Source organism: Lynx canadensis, chromosome E1, assembly GCF_007474595.2.
Source record: "Lynx canadensis isolate LIC74 chromosome E1, mLynCan4.pri.v2, whole genome shotgun sequence".
Lineage (NCBI taxonomy): Eukaryota > Metazoa > Chordata > Mammalia > Carnivora > Felidae > Lynx > Lynx canadensis.
In genome coordinates, this window is record NC_044316.2 from 3,857,272 (window position 1) to 3,877,136 (window position 19,865).

The 19,865-nt window shown below is 47.8% G+C and overlaps 1 protein-coding gene across 2 annotated transcripts in view; it reads right to left on the reverse strand.

Annotated features, from left to right (window-relative positions):
- STX8 (syntaxin 8) overlaps positions 1–19,865 on the reverse strand; it is a 251,648-nt gene that overhangs the window by 167,795 nt on the left and 63,988 nt on the right. For both annotated transcript variants that reach the window (XM_030296686.2, XM_030296687.2), the window contains exon 6: positions 17,805–17,897. In XM_030296686.2, the coding sequence (XP_030152546.1) occupies positions 17,805–17,897 (93 nt within the window). The remainder of the gene's footprint in view (positions 1–17,804; positions 17,898–19,865) is intronic.

Genomic DNA, 19,865 nt, shown 5'->3' on the forward strand with positions numbered 1-19,865 from the left:
GTTTGCGTATTTATGCTTTGATTCATAGAAATGTCTCATGTTATGGAATTGATTTCCCTGGCACATGGGCTGTAAATGAAAAGAAACGGTAGAAAGAGCAAAACAATGAATAAAAATAGAAATAAATTAAACTCCCTCCTGAGTCTTCTCCCAAGAGAATCCAACATGTGGCTCAATGCCTTTATGGATAAGAAAAGGACATGTGAGGGCGCATGGGTGGCTCAGCTGGTTAAGCATCTGGCTCTTAATCTCAGCTCAGGTCATGATCTCATGGTTCATGAGTTTGAGCCCCATCAGGCTCCATGCTAACAGTGCAGAGCCTGCTTGGAATTCTCTCTCTCTTTCTCTCTCTCTCTTTCTCTCTCTCTGTCCCTCCTCCTCCTCCTCCCTCTCTTTCTCTCTAAGTAAATAAATAAACTTAAAAAAAAAAAGAGAAGACACTTGATTTTCAAGGTAAGAGTCACAAGTTAAACAAGGATGCGGAAACAAAATTTCCCTTCCCCTCTTGGCAATCTTCCCCGTCTGTGCGACCCACGTGGTGTTAGTTATTCCAACCAGATAAAGGAGCAAACAGGACTCTCAGTGAGGAAGCTGAGGAACCTGGCCAGCCCACAGTGCCCTTTGAGAAGGAGAACAGTATTGCCACCTGGTAGTTTCACGTACTGTGAACTCCTAGACTATGAAATACACTCCATTCCAAATGTAAGCATAAGCTCACACCTGCCCGTCTCTTCCCCGCCCCCCCCACCTCAGACACACACATGCACTGTCTTTTCCTCTTCCTTCGCAGGGGAAACTGAGGCCTGACTTATAGCAGTAGGAGTCAGGTTATACATACACAAGTACACAGAAAGATGAAAAAACGATACAATCATCTCATTATTTTACGCCCCAAACCACTACTTAAAGCCTGATCTCTTCACGAGCCCACCCGAAACACATCTCCCATAAAACACAATGACTTACTTCTTCCTAGGTCCTCTGCCCATTTCTGGCAAAAGCATGTATAAGAGAAAGTATTATTTTTGAAAACAAAGCAAAACAAAGATGGCTACTCTCATACCCTTTGACTGAAAACAGTAAGTGAATACTCATCTCACCTCCACCCCCAGGGACTGGCCAGGCTTGGAAGGCGTGAAATGGCACAAATCCAACATGAGTTAGGAGTGAATCCTAAGGGTCCCTTCTATATACAGAGCCTCAAATTTTCTTACCCGAATGACTCCAAGGGACGCAGAGGCACAATGGGATCTCCTGAAGTTCACTTATTCGGAAGTACAGACACTCAGGAGGTACATATACTCAATGTATTCAAGGGATGGTTATAAACATACTCTAAACAACGAGCTGTTAGTTCTTTAGTACTAACCTGCGTTTATGGATTTCAAACCAACCAAACTGGCTGGCAGAATTATTTCATGTGTGGTACCATTCCGGTTCCTACACTACCACTTAAAACGGTTAAAACGGTTTTAAGTAATACTAGAAATCAAATGAAAGGTCTCTAAAGATTTCTCTCTCTTGGCAGGACTGGCCAGATGGAAAGAGAGCATCGTGTCTCACCCCAAAATGAATGGTCAAGACCCGGCACCTTCCTGCTCGAGCTCCTTTAAGGGCTGTAAGTCGGCTAAAACTACCGCTCGGCCCTCCCATTCCTTTCTTACGCTGTCTTTCCCTGCCTGAACACCTGCTTCTGATCAGACCACTTCCTTCCTACTGCTGTGGGTCTTGTTACCAAAGTTCTTCATCTTTTTCACCTCCCCATATCCTAAACAACTTCCACTTAGGAACGCACATTCTCTGAGGGCCCTAAAGAGACGCCGAACTCAGCTCGAGACCCTCGGGGATGGAACTGGATGTGTAGTATCCCAGAAAACACGGGGAAGGGCTCACGTTTGTCTTCAGTCTTGCGCTTTCTGTCTGTGCCCCTATTTTCAGAAGAGCACACCCTACTTCTCTCATTCTTCCATAAATCCTCCAATCACAGACAGACACACTAGGACGAATAAATCATACTCGGGGGTGGCCTCTTTGCGAAAAAGAGTCGACACAGCAAGGCGTAAGCGCTTTTCTTAGAAAAGCCTACTTTACAAAGTTGGCTCTTGGCTCGCGTTTGGAAAGCTGGATTTTCAGAGGGTTCCCACCATTAACTGATAACGAGTGCTCATCTCTGTTCCTAAACTATATAAATAATACGGTTTGTGCTGAACACCTGCTTTCCTTCCGGAAGTCTGAAACTGGGGAACGAGCCAAGTAGAGAGGGCCTTCGTGACCAATACCCTCCAAAAACGTGGGGCCCTGAGTCTCTAGTGAGCTTCCTGGTTGGCAATGCTTGGAGATGCCGTCACAACTCACTGTTGGGCTGTTCACACAAATGCTGTGTGAGTTCACTGGAAGGGGCCGGTTAAAAGCTCACGCCTGTTTTCCCTGGACTTCGCCCCATGCACCTTTTTTCCCTGACTGTCCTTTGTGTTTTTTCACTGTGATAAATCGTAACTGTGAGTATAACCAGAGTCAATTCTTGTTATTCGTGGTAGTTTTATAAAGTCATCATGAACGCTGACTTAGCAGATACTGAACCATTGTTCCTAAAGGACACGTATGTGTGCATGCTGTGTGGACATTAGACAAGTACCCCCTCCCCCACGCTTTTTCGAAAGTTCACATTATGCCCCTCCACCTTTACGAAAGGCCTACAAGAGTACTCGTTTTCGCTAACCAAAAGAAATCCAAAGAAGACTTTTCCCTTTTACAAAAAAAAAAAAAGCAAAAATAGCATTGAGCGTTCGTTTTGCAGACAGCCATTACAGAGGCGGCCCGCACCGGATGTAGCGCAAGTGACCTCCCCAGGCTCCTTCCCCAGGAAACAATTACACTCAGCATCCCAGCATTACACTGCCACACTCAGGAACCGTGCTCTGTGAACATCTGTGTTTTATCTGGATTCGCTCTGTGCATCCGTTAGCAAGATGTGTCCTAAGGTATCAGAAAAGCCTAAAGATTGTTATTTTTTGGGTCTGGTAAGGCTCAAAATTGTTTTCAGGTAAATTAATGATAACTGCTTCTTTGCTCTATGCCATTTCGGCTTATGGAAGATATCACAGGAATGCTCTAATTTTGGATAGTGAAGGGTACGTGTGTGTGTAAGAGAGAGAGAGAGAGAGAGAGAGAGAGAGAGAGAGATATCTCACACAGATTGTATCTTAAATCCTAAAAACAACTCATCCTGGTAGATTCTATTTTCTTTAGTTTTCAAAAGAAAAACGAAGTTCACAAGTGTTCTGTGACTTGCCTGAGGCCACCCTCCCAACAGGGCTCAGAGTGGGGGTTCCAATCCCGTCCACCTGGCCTCAGAGCTGGGGTCTCCATGCTCTGGTTATCTCTGCGTAAGAGGGAAAATGAAAAGGCAGAGCATCGCCTGCTTTGACCTTGGCTGAGAAGGTAACCATTGGATGCCTCAGAGTTCTCACCTCTTCATCCACGTCTGTGAGGACCTGCGAAAGCACCGTGAGCACGGATTTGAGGGTTATAAACAAATTTTAGTGAGCAGGCACGTATATCCTGAGTCCTGTGAGTCCTTCCAGCACAACAGTGAAACCACAGTGGTCCTGGGGACCCCCGACGCAGCCTCCAAGGAGCACCCCAGGTTCCCCCTTCCTGCAAAAGCGCCAAGGAGCAGTAACAGTGTTATCACTGGGCTCAAGTGGTTGGACGGGGAGCTTCTAGCTTGACCTCTTTCCATCTGCGATTGCTTTGGCCTTTCCTCTCTTTGATCTCTCACTTTGGCTTGCTTTCCTGTCATCCGTTCTCCAGTTCAGCTGCTACGGTTGGCCTCACAGTCTCCCTCTTGGAAGTCAAGGAGGAGCTGTGGTAAAGCCTGGGGAGAGGAAGCCTGATGAATCACCCAGGCCAGCTACCCTAGGGCCTGAGGATAAATGCCCTTTCCCTTGACAACTGTTTCCACAGCTCTTCCTTTGGAAAATTCTTGCCACTCTCTCTCATTAGACGGCCTCTCAGACTGGCTTCGTGGCCAGAGTAGAGGCCAAGGGGTGGACCTAGAAGGAAGGGATAAAGGAGGCCCTAGACCAGATGGGCAAATAAAAGCTTGGGACCCAAAACGGATCCAACCCAGTTCATCATCAGAGTTAAAGCTAGTTGATAAACACCACTCATGCGTGTGTCTGGGTATCTTTTTTGCAGAGTCAGCAAATTCAAAGAATCTGGGTTTCCCCGCATGACCAAAGATTTCATCGACCATGCCTATGCAATGCAGCCTCGATAAGAACTCCCCAGCGATGAGGTTTGGGGAGCTTCTCGGCTGGTGAACACATTGATGTGCTAGGAGGGTGATGTGCCCGGAGAAGGTATGAAAGCTCTGTGGGCACCCCCACCCCAAGACCTTGCCCTGTGGGCCTCTTCCGTTTGGCCTTCCTGAGTTGTATCCTTTATAAAAAACTGGGACCGTTAAGTATAGCCTTTTCCTGAGTTCTGTGAGTGCTTCTAGCAAACTACTGGATCCCAGAAGGGTGTCATGGGAACCCTGTGTTTGCAGCCAGTGGGGCATAAAGACCTCAGGATACTCAGGACTTGAAGCTGGTGTCCAAGGTGAGGGCAGTCATGAGACTAAGCCCCTAAACCTGCAGACTCTGACATTATCTCCAGGTAAATAGTGTCATAACTGAATTAAATTATCGGACACCCAGTTGATGTCAATTATTGTTGGAACAACACACTTGCTCTCACTAGGTCATTCACTCTTTCTCTCTCTCCCTCTGTCCCCCTGTTCCAGACCCCATTACTATAAACTAGCCCCTCCCTAGAGATGAGTAACAAATGCTCCGATAAAGAACTGATCTTACTTTCACTGAGTATTTAATACCCTAAGTGCATGGAAAAGAATCACCTTCTCTTATTGTCTTTTCTTTTGGAATATTCATCTATAAACACATCAGGGATAACTTGGGGGTATCACTCAAATCACAGAAGCCCTAGAAAACAACTTTCACAGACCGTATTAAAAACTTGTTTAATTGAAGCTTCCAGAACACTAGTTGTTTCAGCAAGACAATTTCTACAGATAGTGTGACCTCGTACATGATATAAAAGAGAGACTCTGAGCTCAAGACAGTAGAGTAAACATACATGCTGCCCCCTTTCTTCCCAAGAGCACAATGAAAGGCCAGTAAAAATATTTTTTGAAAGAATAAATCCATGGTGGCACTGAAAACACAGAGCGCTATCAGTGAATAAGTCATTTTAAAGGCTTTCTCCTAAAAAGAAGATAGTTGGGACTGTATTGACGAATCAGCCAAAACTGAGGGTGGGGGGTGGCGGGTGGCAAGCAACCTGAAATACATCATCAGAGCTACAGATAGGAGCTCTTTCTTCCTGCTAGAACCCTGGAGAGACTCCAAGCTCGGAGTGAGTCAATGGCTATTGGGAGCCAAAGAATGGCCTACAAAGAAGTGGCTGTCGGGCAGGAATCGGGGCATCTGAGGGGAGAATTGTCTACAGAAAAGCTGAGCCCGTTGGCTCTTAGGCTTGTCCTGTGTAAACCACAGTCTGCAGTATTGGGTCCCAGCTGGAGCTCCCAGAACAGCTCTCTCTAGAGAGGAACGTTTGCCTGGGGAGTACCCATGGTGTTGGTGTCCCCCCTCTGCCCCCAAAGGTTAAAGTTCTCCTTACCTTAGTAATTTGGGGATAAAGGGTTACAGCAAAAGGTCCTGGTTCTCTTCTAGCTGACCGCGTACCCTACAGGGAACCCTGCCTGCTGGTATACCCCGCCCATTTAAACACAGTGCATAGCTAATCCCCCCACTCAACAAAAGCGGGGTGTTTTTTTTTTGGTAAATAAACCCACCTAAGTACAAAGAAAGCCTATGTTAGCTACCCATACTCGTTGACCTGGCCCTTAATTCGTTAATATGCCGTCAATAAGGAATTCCGTGCGATGGGTGCTGGTCTGCTGGGGTTGCCGCGATGAAGTACCAAGAGCGGGTATCCCGAACAGCAGAAACTTAGTGTCTCACAGTTCTACAGGCTTTGAAAGTACAAGATCAAGGTGTTGACAGGGCTGATGTCTCCTGAGGCCTCTCTCCTTCGCTTGCAGGTGACCACCTTCTCCCTGAGTCTTCTTCACGTGGTGGTCCCTTCCTGGGTGTGTCTGCATCCTCATTTCCTCTTATCACAGAACATCGATCACAGGGGATGGGGACCCATCCTAATGACTTCATTTCGGCTCAAACACCTCTCCAAAGACCCGAGTTCCAATTACAGTCACATTCTCAGGCTCCGCGAGTTAGGACGTCAACATAGGGATTTTGAGGGGACGCAATTCAGTCCGTGACGGCGTGAAAGCCGAAGACGGAGATCAATAAACCAAAACTCATTCGGAGGAAACAGAAAGGATGCGGGGAGCAAAAGGAAAAAAATTTTCAGTTCTCACTGGTGTACCATTCGAAGGTGTCAAAGATTTTGCCACCTTAAAAACACACTTTTGTGGAAAAAAGGCAACGGTGGGCATTAAAGCGTATTGAGTGTTTCAAAAGTCTATTTCTCAAAAATTAGAAAGGAAAAAAAAAAACCCAACCAGAAGAGCTGAGCAACAGAATGGCTACCACAATTTTAACAGAAATCAGTAAAATATGCTAGTAAATCCGAATAAAATACTGACTATAGGAAAAAAAGAAGTGGGGGAGGGGGAGCGGCTTCTGTTGAAAACAGCTTGAAAGATGAGGACTTTGAAGGAAAGTGTAAGCATTCTCAACTTGATTTATTCCGAGATATTTATTTGCTTTAGACTTTCTTAGAAAAAATGTAAACTTAGGTATGCATGTTAAAAATATAAGGGTGGCTGCGGCCCAAGGTGGGTGGCCTAACTGAGCATCTCATTCTTGGGTGGCAGGTGGGGGACATTGGCTTTCCCATAAAAGTGTCATTTCCCAGCTCCTGGCTTTACACGCAGGGCCTGCTTGCAGCCCCCCCTACAAGGCACAGGGCCCAGAGCCTCAATTCCCATCTGCACGCGCGGGGGTTCACACGCCGGTCCCCAAGGGACATATCTGGTTCAGCCACCTCTGAGGCCACGGGACATCCATTCCTCTCACCGCTGGGGTAAGTGCCCTCATTTCTGACACCCAGGGGACTCCCTTGCTTGCTTTCAAGGTCAGCTAAGAAGTAGAAACCAATTTTAAAAAATGTTTCATCTAACGTTTCCGTGTGTTTGGAAGAGGAAGTGAGAGGGCTCCCCCATCGGCTCAGCCTGCCATTTTGACCCGGAAGTCTGTACTGTGAATAACAAAGCAGTTAACAACGGAAAACACTCTTACAGCATTTACTACGTGTGAGGCACTATTCTAAGAGCTTCACAAACAACGCTATAAAACAGGCACTGAAATCCCCTATTAGAGATGAGAAGGTCAGGAGAGGAGTAAGTAACTTGCTCAGGGTCACAGAGCTAATAAGTATCCGAGGCAGTTTGGCTCTTCACTGCTAAATACTATCCCCTTGATACTCATTTGTGCCATTCAGCCCGTACCTTCTGCAACCCCCCACCCCCGCATCACTCAACCAGACATATTGGTAGGATTACACTTCCTGGCACATGATTAGCTCTGACCAATGAGTTGCGAAAGAAGTTGACCAGTCAAGGGGCGCCTGGGGCGGCTCAGTCGGTGAAGCGGCCGACTTCGGCTCAGGTCATGATCTCGCAGTCTGTGAGTTCGAGCCCCGCGTCGGGCTCTGTGCTGACAGCTGGGAGCCTGGAGCCCGCTTCGGATTCTGTGTCTCCCTCTCTCTCTCTGCCCCTCCCCTGCTCATGCTCTGTCTCTCTCTCTCTCAAAAATAAGTAAACATTAAAAATAGTAATAATAAAAAAATTTGACCAGTAACTTCTGGGCCAGAGCATTTAATTGTAGGAACAAGTCCCTCAAGATCTCGATCTCCAACACACTGTCCCGAAATGTCTGAAATGGTGATGACTCCATCAGCCAGGGATCTCAGTGAACTATGCCCACCAATGATCTACAATGGACAGGCACTGAAAGATAAAAAATATAATAGGCATTCTCTAGTTGAGGCTGCTTATGTTTGAGGATTATTGTTCATAAAAATTAAGTTTATTATGTTAACATGTAATAGCTTGTTTTCGTTTTTAAAAGAATTAATCAATGTTTTTTTAAATGTCTCCTTTTAATTTCAAATGCAGTTAGTACTGACAGTTAATCCACATAAACAAAAGCTCTGAGGAACTGTCAATAATTTTTAAGAATACAGGGGCACCTGGGTGGCTCAGTCGGTTGAGCGTCCGACTTTGGCTCAGGTCATGGTCTCGTGGTTCATGAGTTCGAGCCCCGCGTCGGGCTCTGTGCCGACAGCTCAGAGCCTGGAGCCTGCTTCGGATTCTATCTATCTATCTCTTTCTCTCTCTCTCTCTCCCCCTCCCCTGCTCATGCTCTGCCTCTCTCTGTCTCTCAAAAATAAATAAATGGTAAAAAAAAAAAAAAAAAAAGAATACAAAGGGGTCCTAGACCACAAAGTTGGACAATCGCTATACTAGGTAATGTCACCATAACCAAATGAAAGAAAGCCTAGGTAGTGATATTAATACCGATTAATAGGTCTAAAGGGCAAATGCATCAGAGATAAAGGCAGATATTTCCATAATGATAAAAAGATACAACCACCAAAATAAAATAAAATAGCCCTGTACACATATATGCCTAAAAGCCTCTCCTTGAAATATATAAAATAAAAAACCGGCCAGGGGTGCCTGGGTGGCTCAGTCAGTTAAGTGTCTGACTTTTTGATTTCAGCTCAGGTCATGCTCTCACCCTCCCAGAGGAGATCGTGATGAGCGGAGAAGGACCAGTATGAGACAGGACGTGATTCTCTGACCCCTCTGCAACTCCACGAGAAAACCAACAATTAAAAAAAAAGATGGTTTAACAACACCTGGAAATTTAGAAACAAGGAGTTAAAAAGGAAAACTGACGGCAATTATAAAATCTAATGGGCTCAATGGAATTAAAAATACTGAACGGCAGTATCTGTGGCCGTAGGACTGCTATTTGCAGGAAGATGTACGAGCTTTTAGTAGATTTCCAAAGAAGAAATAGTCTAAATTAGTCTGGAGCCGCAGCCCTGCTCAAAACTGCTGTGAACATAACCGTTTCCTGACTAGGACTGTTGATTGTGGCTAAAAGAAACCAGAGTCCCTCCCAGGAAAATATAAATTCTCTGTAATTCTCAGGGCTTACTAGGTGTTCACGCTGTGAACAGTCCTGGCTCTGGATCCTTGCACAACTTCATCCGGGTCCACGCACCTACGCTACTCACTCTTTCCCGGCCACAAAAGCCTTCTTGGACTTCCAGGGTTCTCTCCAGCCTCTGGGACCTCACATGGGATGTCCGGCCGCTCCCGGGATGCGGCAGCTGTCCGCAGACAAGTCCGGCCCATCCCTGAGACCTCAGCCGCCACCTGGCCGTGGGGCTCTGTGTCATCCCGGCCACGGCGGCTGGCCCCTCCTCTGACAGCACTCACCATGATCAGAGAAGGTACCCTGATGTGGGCGAGTACTTGCTCAGTGTCTGTCTCCCCCACCCAGACAGTAAGCGCAGTAAAAAAAAAATAATAATAAAAATAAAAAAAAAGAGGGGCGACCTGGTTTCTCAGTGCTGTTTTTCATGATACAAAGGCCCATGGTTGGAAAAACGAGCAAATGCCCCCACTGCAGTATGTTGATTTCCTGTCCCCCAAAGCGGCCGAGTACTCTCGGTTTAGATGCGCGAGCTACTATGAACACTGCAAAGGGCACAGACGCAGATTTATAGACCTGGCTCCCTTATTCTGAGCAAATTAAACAAATGACAAATGACAAATTAAACAAATTAAACAAATGACAGGAGTAAGTGGGAAGTCGGGCGATTCCCCATAACGGAGAGCACAAACCTGATGGATGGTCAGGGCACTGCCCAGTGGAGGTCGAAGGTCACCCCTACACGACCCCTGCCTGCCTCCCCCTCTGCCTGCTCTCCCTTCTCCTCTTCACCGGGCTCTCTGGACTTTGGGGACACTGGCCTTCTCGCACGTTCGTTCCTCAACGTGCTGTGCTCCTCTGCACATAAGGAGCTTTGCATATGCTGTTCCCTCTGCTTGACATGTTCTTCCCTTTAAGTCTCAGTACAGTGGTCATTTCCTCAGGGAAGGCTTTCCTGGGCCTCCAACTGCACCAGGCTGTTCTGTTGCCCTCGTGGTACCCTGTATGCTGCTTACCAGGGTCTCTAACTGGGGACCTGTGCGGTGATCTGTCTAATCTCAGCCTCCCGCACCAGAGCAGAAGCTCCATGAGGGCAGAAGCCGTGTCTTCAGCCGTAGCTGGAGGCCCACATTCCAGCACAGATAGGAAGATGGCAGGCGGCTGGGGGTGGGGGGGGGGGGATGACCTCAGACTCCTTCCCACCCTCAGAATTTCCGAGATGGAAGTAACTCACAAGTTTCTTTTCTTTTCTTCTTTCAACATTTATTCATTTTTTTTTTTTTTTTGAGAGACAGAGCATGAACGGGGGAGGGGCAGAGAGAGAGGGAGACGCAGAATCTGAAACAGGCTCCAGGCTCCGAGCTGTCAGCACAGAGCCCGACGCGGGGCTCGAACCCACGAACCGTGAGATCATGACCAGAGCTGAAGTTGGATGCTCAGCCAACTGAGTCACCCAGGTGCCCTACAAGTTTTTGGTTTTTTTTTTTATGAATGAAGTGCGGGTGTCAGAGCCCTGCTAATTAGCTGTGCTAATCCTAGCAGCTGGGCAAGTGCGCTGAATGAAATCCCAGTAAAGGAAACTTGAAGCCAGGTCGGCCCAGCCATTTACAGAAAACTGTTCCTGCACCTGACGTTTACGTGTCTGCATTCCAAAGCCGGGGGCTCGGGGAGTGGGGAGGGGTGTGAGATTCCGTGTCGGTTCACAAAAGCCCGCTTGACGGGTGAAGGGCCTGATGCCACAGGGAAATGCTCACAGAGTCTGGGCCCAGCTCTCCTGGGTCACAGCTCTGGGCGGTGGATCCGGCGTCCCACTGCTCACATGCCACCTGCCAAGCAGTGACAGGAACTCCCTGCACCTTGGGCCATTTTATATTTCCCTGGAAGGGGTGCCTGGGTGGCTCAGTCCGTTGAGCGTCCGACTTCGGCTCAGGTCGTGATCTCACGGTCTGTGGGTTCGAGCCCCGCGTCGGGCTCTGTGCTGACGGCTCAGAGCCTGGAGCCTGTTTCAGATTCTGTGTCTCCCTCTCTCTCTGTCCCTCCTCTGCTCGTGCTCTCTCTCTCTCAAAAACAAATAAGTGTTCAAAACAACAACAACAACATTTTATATTACCCTGAAAAAAAAAAAGGTGGTTTCTGCCTGATTTGCTTCCCTCCAAGCGGGGGCTGGGGGTGGGGGTGGGGGGTGGGGAGCACCAGACAACATGGCTCCTACCACAGTCACGGCCTTCCAGGGTTACAGGCTCGTGCAGGGCTGGGAAGCATCCTTCCAGCTGGTCTCCCAACCCCACTGCTCACCAGGAGGGCCGCATGGGCAGGGGGCACTTACTAAATCACAGAGTGCTGTACTAGGTCGAGGCGGAAAACCAGGTAAGTACTCTGTAGCCCTGGAACACAAAGAGTCTTCTTACGGCGGTGTTTCCCAAACGTCAGCTTTTCAAGTACCACCTTTAGAATTCTTTGCCGTGTTCGTATTTCACTCACACCATACACGCTCAATGTTTTCCTTTGTATCAACTCGCTATTATGCTTTTATAATAATATATTATTACATAAATATTACGCTTATTATGGTACATGTTATGCTTATTTTTCTGCTTATACAGTTTAATTGAATAAGGAAACTTTATATTGCTGTGAAATCACAGGTTTCGAATGTTAGCCGTTTTTATTTCTGTCACACGTTGAACTATGCAACTATTAAGATGTAAAGTGTTTCTCCACATATTTTCTAAAACCACCTTGCCTAATAACACACTTTGGGAAATCCTCATCCTGAATACCCCACCAAAAATTCTGTCACCGAACTGTCCACGCATTTCATTAATACAAAACTAAATTCTATTATCAAAGTGCTAAATAAACGGTGTGGGAAGCTTCCGGTAGAGATCGCCTGGGGCACTGGCAATGCAAACTTCCTTCTGTGAAGGCTGCTTTGAAGAATTTCTTCAAGAAGAGGAGCTACAAACACCTGGAAGGCTCAAAATATCAAAACGCATTTTTTAGCATAAGGGTGGTTAACCAGAATTTACTGACAACTGATTAAATAAAAACCACCGTTAATTCTTAGATTAGCTGCCTGTTGCTGCGCTAACAAATTATCACAAATTTAGGGGCTTAAAACGACATACATTCGAATTTCACGTCCATGTGAATTCCCAGTACGTATGAAACTAAATTTGATTTTCTCCTGCAAAACTGTCTCATGCCAATTCGATTTCCAGTCCAGGTGGAAAGATCTTGAAGGACAGATGAAAATTCTTCCTCCCCAACAGTACACACCACGTTTTCCAGGAGTCAATAGACATCTATGCATGTTCTTGAATAAAGCGTGATCTAAGACCCAGAAAAGAAACCACTCCCACCACCAACTCATTCCTTTACAGTCCTGGAGATCAGAAGTCCAAAGTCAGTTTCACTGGACCGAAGTTATTGTCCCTCCAGGGGCTGCAGGGAAGAATTCATTTCCTGGCCTTTTCCAGCTTTTAGAGCTACGTTTCCTGTATCCCTTGGCTTATACTCTCTTCCTCCATCTTCAAAGCCAGCAGAATAACATCTTTTCAGTCACTACCTTACCGTCTTCTTTCTCATATCTCTGCCTCCCTTTTATAAAGGACACTTGTGATATTTAGGACCCAACCACATAATCCAGGATGATCTTCCTGCCTCAATACCCTTAATTCCTTAACAAATCAGCAACGTCCCCCCTGCCATTCCAGGGATCAGGATGTGCATATTTTTTTTTGGGGGGGGGGGTCACTCTCCAGCCTACCACATTACCTTCCTAGACTTTCAACGTGAAAATTCAGTTGAGGGGTTCTAAAGACCCTTGCGATGGCAATTCCCGCCTTTGTGTGTCTTTCAATGACATCAGTCATACTATTAGTCTAGCTCTTTGAAAGGACACACCGGTCTCATCAACCTCAGTATTGACACTATGAAGGCAGTTTCCCTCCTTTGTCACTTTGGTTTCTTTTAGAAAACAAGGAAGTGCTCAGAGATTAACAGAGAAGCATCAGAAGGATTGGGCCAAATTTGGGATATCTGAACATCAAAAAGAATGATGAGGACTGGCACATATTAGCAGAAACTGGTGTATCGGCCTGCTTCTGGTGCCCTTTCTGCCATCAGAACTGTGCCTCCACGGTTCGTCTTCTTGGTGCTGACTTTAAGGCTTGGCCAATGCCAAAATCAGGTCTCAAAAACACCTACATTGATCGAGTCAATCTCGTTCATTTGCTTGTGTTAGTGCTCTTTTCAAAAGGCCCTGTCCTCTTGAGCATGAACTTTAAGGAGCTGCTTGGTAAGCCAGTGCCATGACTTCCCTTCTGGAACAGCATCTGGGTAGTCAGACATGAGCCCTTTGTGGCCAGCTATCCGTACATCTCAGCCTGAACTAAAGGGCACTAAACTCTGTAGTTCCCTAAGTGATCTCATTGGCTCGGTTCCCCACCCTACTCACCTGCCACCCCTACCTTCACCTGCTCCCCACCCCCACATCCAGGGTGTGGTTAGGTTCTCCCCTCCTTCCCCCCCCCACCATACTGGGATTTTCACTTAACCCCTAATCCTTTTCCTCATTAGGCCTAGTCATCGGCCCACAAACAGGGCAGTTACTGGTGTTGGTCTGGCCCTTTTTAACTCTACGTGAGAAGATTGGAACCTGAATTCTTAAACTGACGATAATTCAGCCCGTCGGCTTTGCGGGTTATGTTCTAAGTACAACGTATTTTGTTAAGAAGGTCTTGACAGTTGATTCCAAAATGGCCTGGCTGGCCTATTGTTTTTCTCATCTAATGAAAACCCAAAAGAATAATCCAGCAGGTCAGTAAATCAAATAGAGATATTTACAACAAAAGTGGTACCCTGCTCCAAGGTCCCCGACGCCTCGTTACGCACTCAGATCACAATAAAAATCCAGATGGGGCTGCCACCCTGTTCTCAATACCTACAGATATAATGGCCTTTCTGATTTGGACAAAGGAAAGAAAGGCTGATTGTAGTCTTGGCAGGGACAGAATTTTTTATCCTCAGAGAGTCTCTCCGTTCCTACGAAGGAAAATGGCTGACTCTGCCCTATTTCTGAGGAGTGAACGTGCACATTAGAAAACCACCAGCGTAACAGCGATCTCTCTGGGAGGCCGCCACAGAGAAAACCCAGCTTATTTTGGAACTAAGTGGAAAAATGCCTCGTGTTTATCTATATACACACGTGTGTGTCCGGGTCCGGAATGGAGATGAGGAGTGGGAGGTACGGAGGAAGAAGGGAGGACGATGCGGGTGAAACGTGGGCTCAGAAGGAAGAGCCTCCGGCCGGGCCAAGGACGGTACCCGCGTGTCTGTGTGCCTCCGAATGCACGTCTGTGCGCGTGCGCGATTTGCATCTACAGAGCGAGCACAGAGGAGACCGCACGAAAGGAGAGCGCTGAGTCAGTTCTCTCAGGACGTTTGCTGGGGGCGCTGGCTCTCATGCTTTGCAGGACACTGAGACCATCTGGGGAGCCTTAAAGACGCTGGCCCCGGCCCCACCCCTGGAGATTCTTGTCGAACTGGTATAGAGTATTGTGGTGAGCAGAACAACGGCCCCTGGACGGCGTCTACTATTCCAGTCCCCGGAACCTATGAACATATCACCACGCACGGCCAAGGGGCATTCAGGTGGCTAATCAACTGCCCTTAAAGGGGGGGAAATCATCCCAGATTACCTGGGTGGGCCACACGGAATCACAAAGGTCCTTAAAGGCAGGAGAAGGAGACAGAAGTTAGAGGTCAGAGTGATGTGATGTTAGACGGACTCGATCCGCTATTGTCGGCTTTGAAGATGGAGGAGGGGCCCGCGAGCCAAGGAATGGAGGAAGCCTCTAGAAGCCAGAAAAGGCAAAGAAATGAATTCATCCCTGGAGCCTCCAGAAGGGAATGCAGCTCTGTGGACGCCTTGCCTTTTCAGCCCAGGGAGGTGCGGGCCAGACCTCTGACCTCCAGAACTGTTAAGATGGCAGGTGTGCATTGTTTCTAAGCCACTAAGTTTATGGGAATTTGTTACGGCAACAAGAGAAAACGAACACTGGCGTGACCTGGGCTTTGGGGGTTTGGGGGGCGGTTAACGGCTCCCCAGGTGATTCGAACAGGCAGCAAAGTTTAAGAACCACGGGACTGCAGGGAAGACAAGGACGAGCCGGCAGGATTGCTTATGCCACAGAGACGCCTGGTGATCGCGCCTGGGAGGTGAGCAAGTTCCACCCCCCCCCCCCCCCGCCAAGAAATCCACCACCAGTTCGCAGCCACCTGCCCAGAGATGACCACACGTGGCGGACGGAGCCACATCACAGCATGGGCGTGCTTCACCATGTTGGTGGCTAGAATCCTTCCTAGTCTGACCCCCTGAACAGGCCCTGTTTCCTGTAGATAAAGAACAGTTATCCCTGCGAACAGATTTTCTCTAGAGCTTGCTTTCTTACCGACGCTCTTTCGGGGAAGGAACCGGCCGATGACTGAATTATATGCAAATATATAATCGAGCACATTCATTTTAGCGCCATAGGGATAAGGACTCAAATGTCTTCCGCTCTGCGTTTGAACTATTTTTTTTTCATTTTTTTTTAACGTTTGTGTGCTTATTTTTTCAGAGCGAGCGCAGGTGTGCATGCACGCGTGAGTGGGGGAGGGGCAGAGAGCGAGAGGGAGGGAGGGAATCCCAAGGAGGCGCCGCTCTGCTTTGTCAGCGCAGAGCCCGATGTGGGGCTTGAGTCCACGAACCGTGAGATCGTGACCCGAGCCGAGATCAAGAGTCAGACGTCACCGACTGAGCCACCAGGCGTTCCGCGTGTTTGAACTGTTTACAAACCACTACTGGGATTATAAATTTAGAGGATCTGTCCCTTTGCTTTAGCAACCTACTTATTTACGACAGATGATAGCCAGATGGACTTTATGATAAATGCAACAGCACTATGGGAAGAAATTAGCTCGTTCTCAGTGGCCATGGAGAAAAGAGCTTGCTGCGTGGTTCTGACAGGCACAGCCCTGCCTTCGGGGCAAGGATTCATCTGTTCCCAGGCTGCCGCGCTCGCGGGTGCGTGGGCAATTCCTTGAACCCCACGCCATCACCAGCCTCCATGACACCATCACCAAAGCTAAGGTCTTAGAACCTTCCACCTTTCTCTCCCGACGTCGTCTTCCTCAGAGAGGAAGGGCAGGGTAGTAGAAAAGGCAGTCACGAGCATCGGGTGGCCCGTGCTGGAACTTCGGTGCTGTCACTTCCAAGTGACGTGACGTTACGTTAGGAGGCCCGTCAGCCACTCTGAGCTCCGTCTCTAGCCAACGGGGTTAACGCTGCCTTTGCGATGCTGCGTACGGATTCAATGCAATGACAGTGATGAACAAGCTGCACGCACAGGAGGGGCTCTTGCTAAATGCCGGCTGCACGGACACCCCACTGTTGCTATGCTTTCACACCTCACCTCCATGCAGAAGCTTCTGACGTCCCTCCTCTGTGGCCCCGTGCTGTCACTGAGCCCCGGGAGCACACCTCCATGGGCCCACTTGACCTTTCCACTCGGATGGCTCACTGGCATCTCTACCTGGACACGTCCCGACTGCGCTCAGGGTCTCCACTCACAAACCAGTGGCCCTCCCGCCCCCGACCGTCCACCACAGTACAGGTGTCACCGCTCAGTCACCTGCATCCGCCCTCCTCCCCACCCACCCCACCTCCACCGAGGCTCTCCGTCAGGCCCCGCCCCTCACGCCACACGCCCCGCCCCCAGCACAGGAGCCTGGCAGGTGGGCCCCCGGCAAAGCTCGGTTTCTCCCCGGCCATCCTGCGGTGTGGGAACCAGTCTGGCTCCACCAGATCTGTCACCTCCAGTCCAGAACGGAGATCTTCAAGGACTTCTCTGCCCTGCAGCCCGGTACTGCTGATGAGGGAGGGGCCAGCTCCACCGGGGATGTGGACCACGCGGGGTCCCCGCGGCCCGGCGAGCCTCACATCACGCCCAGCGCTCTGAGCCATTTATCACGTCACCACGTAAAGGACACGCTCCTGGAAGCCTTGCATGGCTCGGAATACAACGAATTATTTTTTTAATGTTTTTTGTTGTTGTTTTTTTTAGTTTTTGAGAGAGAGACAGAGCATGAGCGGGGGAGGGGCAGAGAGAGAGAGACAGACAGACAGACTCTGAAGCAGGCTCCAGGCTCCGAGCTGTCAGCACAGAGCCCAACGCGGGGCTTGAACTCCCAGACCACGAGATCATGACCTGAGCCGAAGTCGGACGCTCAACCGACTGAGCCACCCAGGCACCCCCAAGAATACGACGGATTTTTTAAAGCAGTGACAAGGGACTGGCAATTTCTTATCAAATTTCTTCGCGTGGTTTAGTTAACCACTATCTGAATCTACCACAAACCACCCTCAACGGCGTCCAACTGTAATAATCTGTCGACATTAAACTACTTTACGTGTTTTGTAGTACCAAAATCATTTAACGAACATTAGAGCCTTGAGTATTTATACTAAACGGCAAACACGGTTGACCCCAGACGTGTTCTTACCATTTTGTTCATCTAGTTCATTCCCAATCTCCTTTCCCATCTGTTTCTGGCGACTTATGATAGAGGACAGGGCATCGAGGCCTGCATCCTGTTCTGAAAGAAAAAGCAAAACAGGCCACTAAAAACCAAAGGAAAACAATTTGAAGTCCATACCTAGGCATGTAGTGCAATTCAATATACGGTAAAAGCAATATAAGGAAAAGAAACAAAGAAACAGTTAATATTATTAAGAGAAAATAAAGAAAACAAACTATTAAATACTTATTTCATACCTTAAGCTAAAATGATTTCTTTTTTTATTTTAATTCTTTTTAAGTTTATTTATTTTTGAGAGAGAGACACAGAGAGAGACAGAGAGTGAGTAGGGGAGGGGCAGAGAGAGAGAGGGAGGCACAGAATCCGAAGCAGGCTCCGGGCTCCGAGCTGTCAGCACAGAGCCCGACGCGGGGCTCGAACTCACGGACTGCGAGATCATGACCTGAGCCGAAGTCGGCCGCCCAACCCACTGAGCCACCCAGGCGCCCCGACATCACTACTTTTTTTTTTAAAAATTCCAATGAAAGTAATAACGATGAGGTTTTGGTTTTTTTTTTTTTTTGGATTATCGGATATGCAAGGATTTAAAGGCATGCCGATGCCCAGGGTTCACCAGTGTGTGATGGAGAAGCTCCTATGTACTATCACGGGAGTACAGGTGACATACCTTTCTGGAGAGCAGATTGGGCCTGTCTTTTCATCGATCAATTCCATGTGTAGGAATGTGAGAAAACATTCAGCTAGTATGCAGTGAAGTACGTACAAGGATATTCCTGGACACGTTTCCTGTGCTGGTTATCAGTTTTATTGCCTCTGAACCCCAACCTCACCCTTTTTGACTGTGCAGCGAAAATACACCTGGGTCCTTTAAGTAGCTTTTCCTTTGCCAGCATTGTCAATAGACAGGACTGCAGAGACACCGCGGGAGGACAACGTTCGGCTTCCTGGCTCCAGCCTACTCTGTGCCACGAGCCCGTGCACAGCAACACCAAGAGACCGGCAACATCTTACGACACACCCCCACCTTGGGCCGTTTCGTAACAGAATACCGCCGGCTCAACACTGCCATGAGGACAGTATTCCCTGGAGCCCCAGAGGGCAGATTTCCGGCAAGTTCCACCAGCTCAGCACCGCAGCGACCCCCACACCTCAGTCCCGGGGGTGTGGGGTGCTTCCTAGGACACTCGATTTCAGTCCGAGAGTTTGTGATTGCACCTTAGGCCTGCTGTTTCTGTCTCCTTGCTACTTGCTACCAATCCCTCATTACCCTGATCCCCTTTGGTTAATAAAATATTCAACTTTCCCTGTTCAAATTTCTTTTTCCTGATTGGATCCAGACTGATACGTTTCTAATAGCGAAACTCTGGAAACTACTGAATGCCCAGACATGGGGATTTCTTTAAAAACACACAGTATATTCATGGGGTGCCTGGGTGGCGCAGTCGGTTAAGCGTCCGACTTCAGCCAGGTCACGATCTCGCGGTCCATGAGTTCGAGCCCCGCGTCAGGCTCTGGGCTGATGGCTCAGAGCCTGGAGCCTGCTTCCGATTCTGTGTCTCCCTCTCTCTCTGCCCCTCCCCCGTTCATGCTCTGTCTCTCTCTGTCCCAAAAATAAATAAACGTTGAAAAAAAAAATTAAAAAAAAAACATACAGTATATTCATAAGGAAAACACTAATAGCTACTAAAAATGATATTATACATGAATATTTTGATGTTAAAAGAAGTTCATGATATGTCAGTAAGTAAAAAAAAAAAAGCAGGATGCTAAACGATATAGAGTAAAATAGCAAAATATATAGCAAAACGATGCAGAGCAAAATAGTAAAAAAATAGTTTGTGTTAAATGTAAAGATGTATTACTTTTCTAGATTCTGAAATTTTAAAGATAAAAGAATTCAAGTCACTCTAGATATTGTCTTTAAAATGTGATGTTGTTTCTTTGTTTTCTTTTGTTTTGTTTTTTAACTAGGCAATTTCAGCCATCTCTTTGAGCTTTTTTACTTTGCTTTCGGGTGCCTTGGGA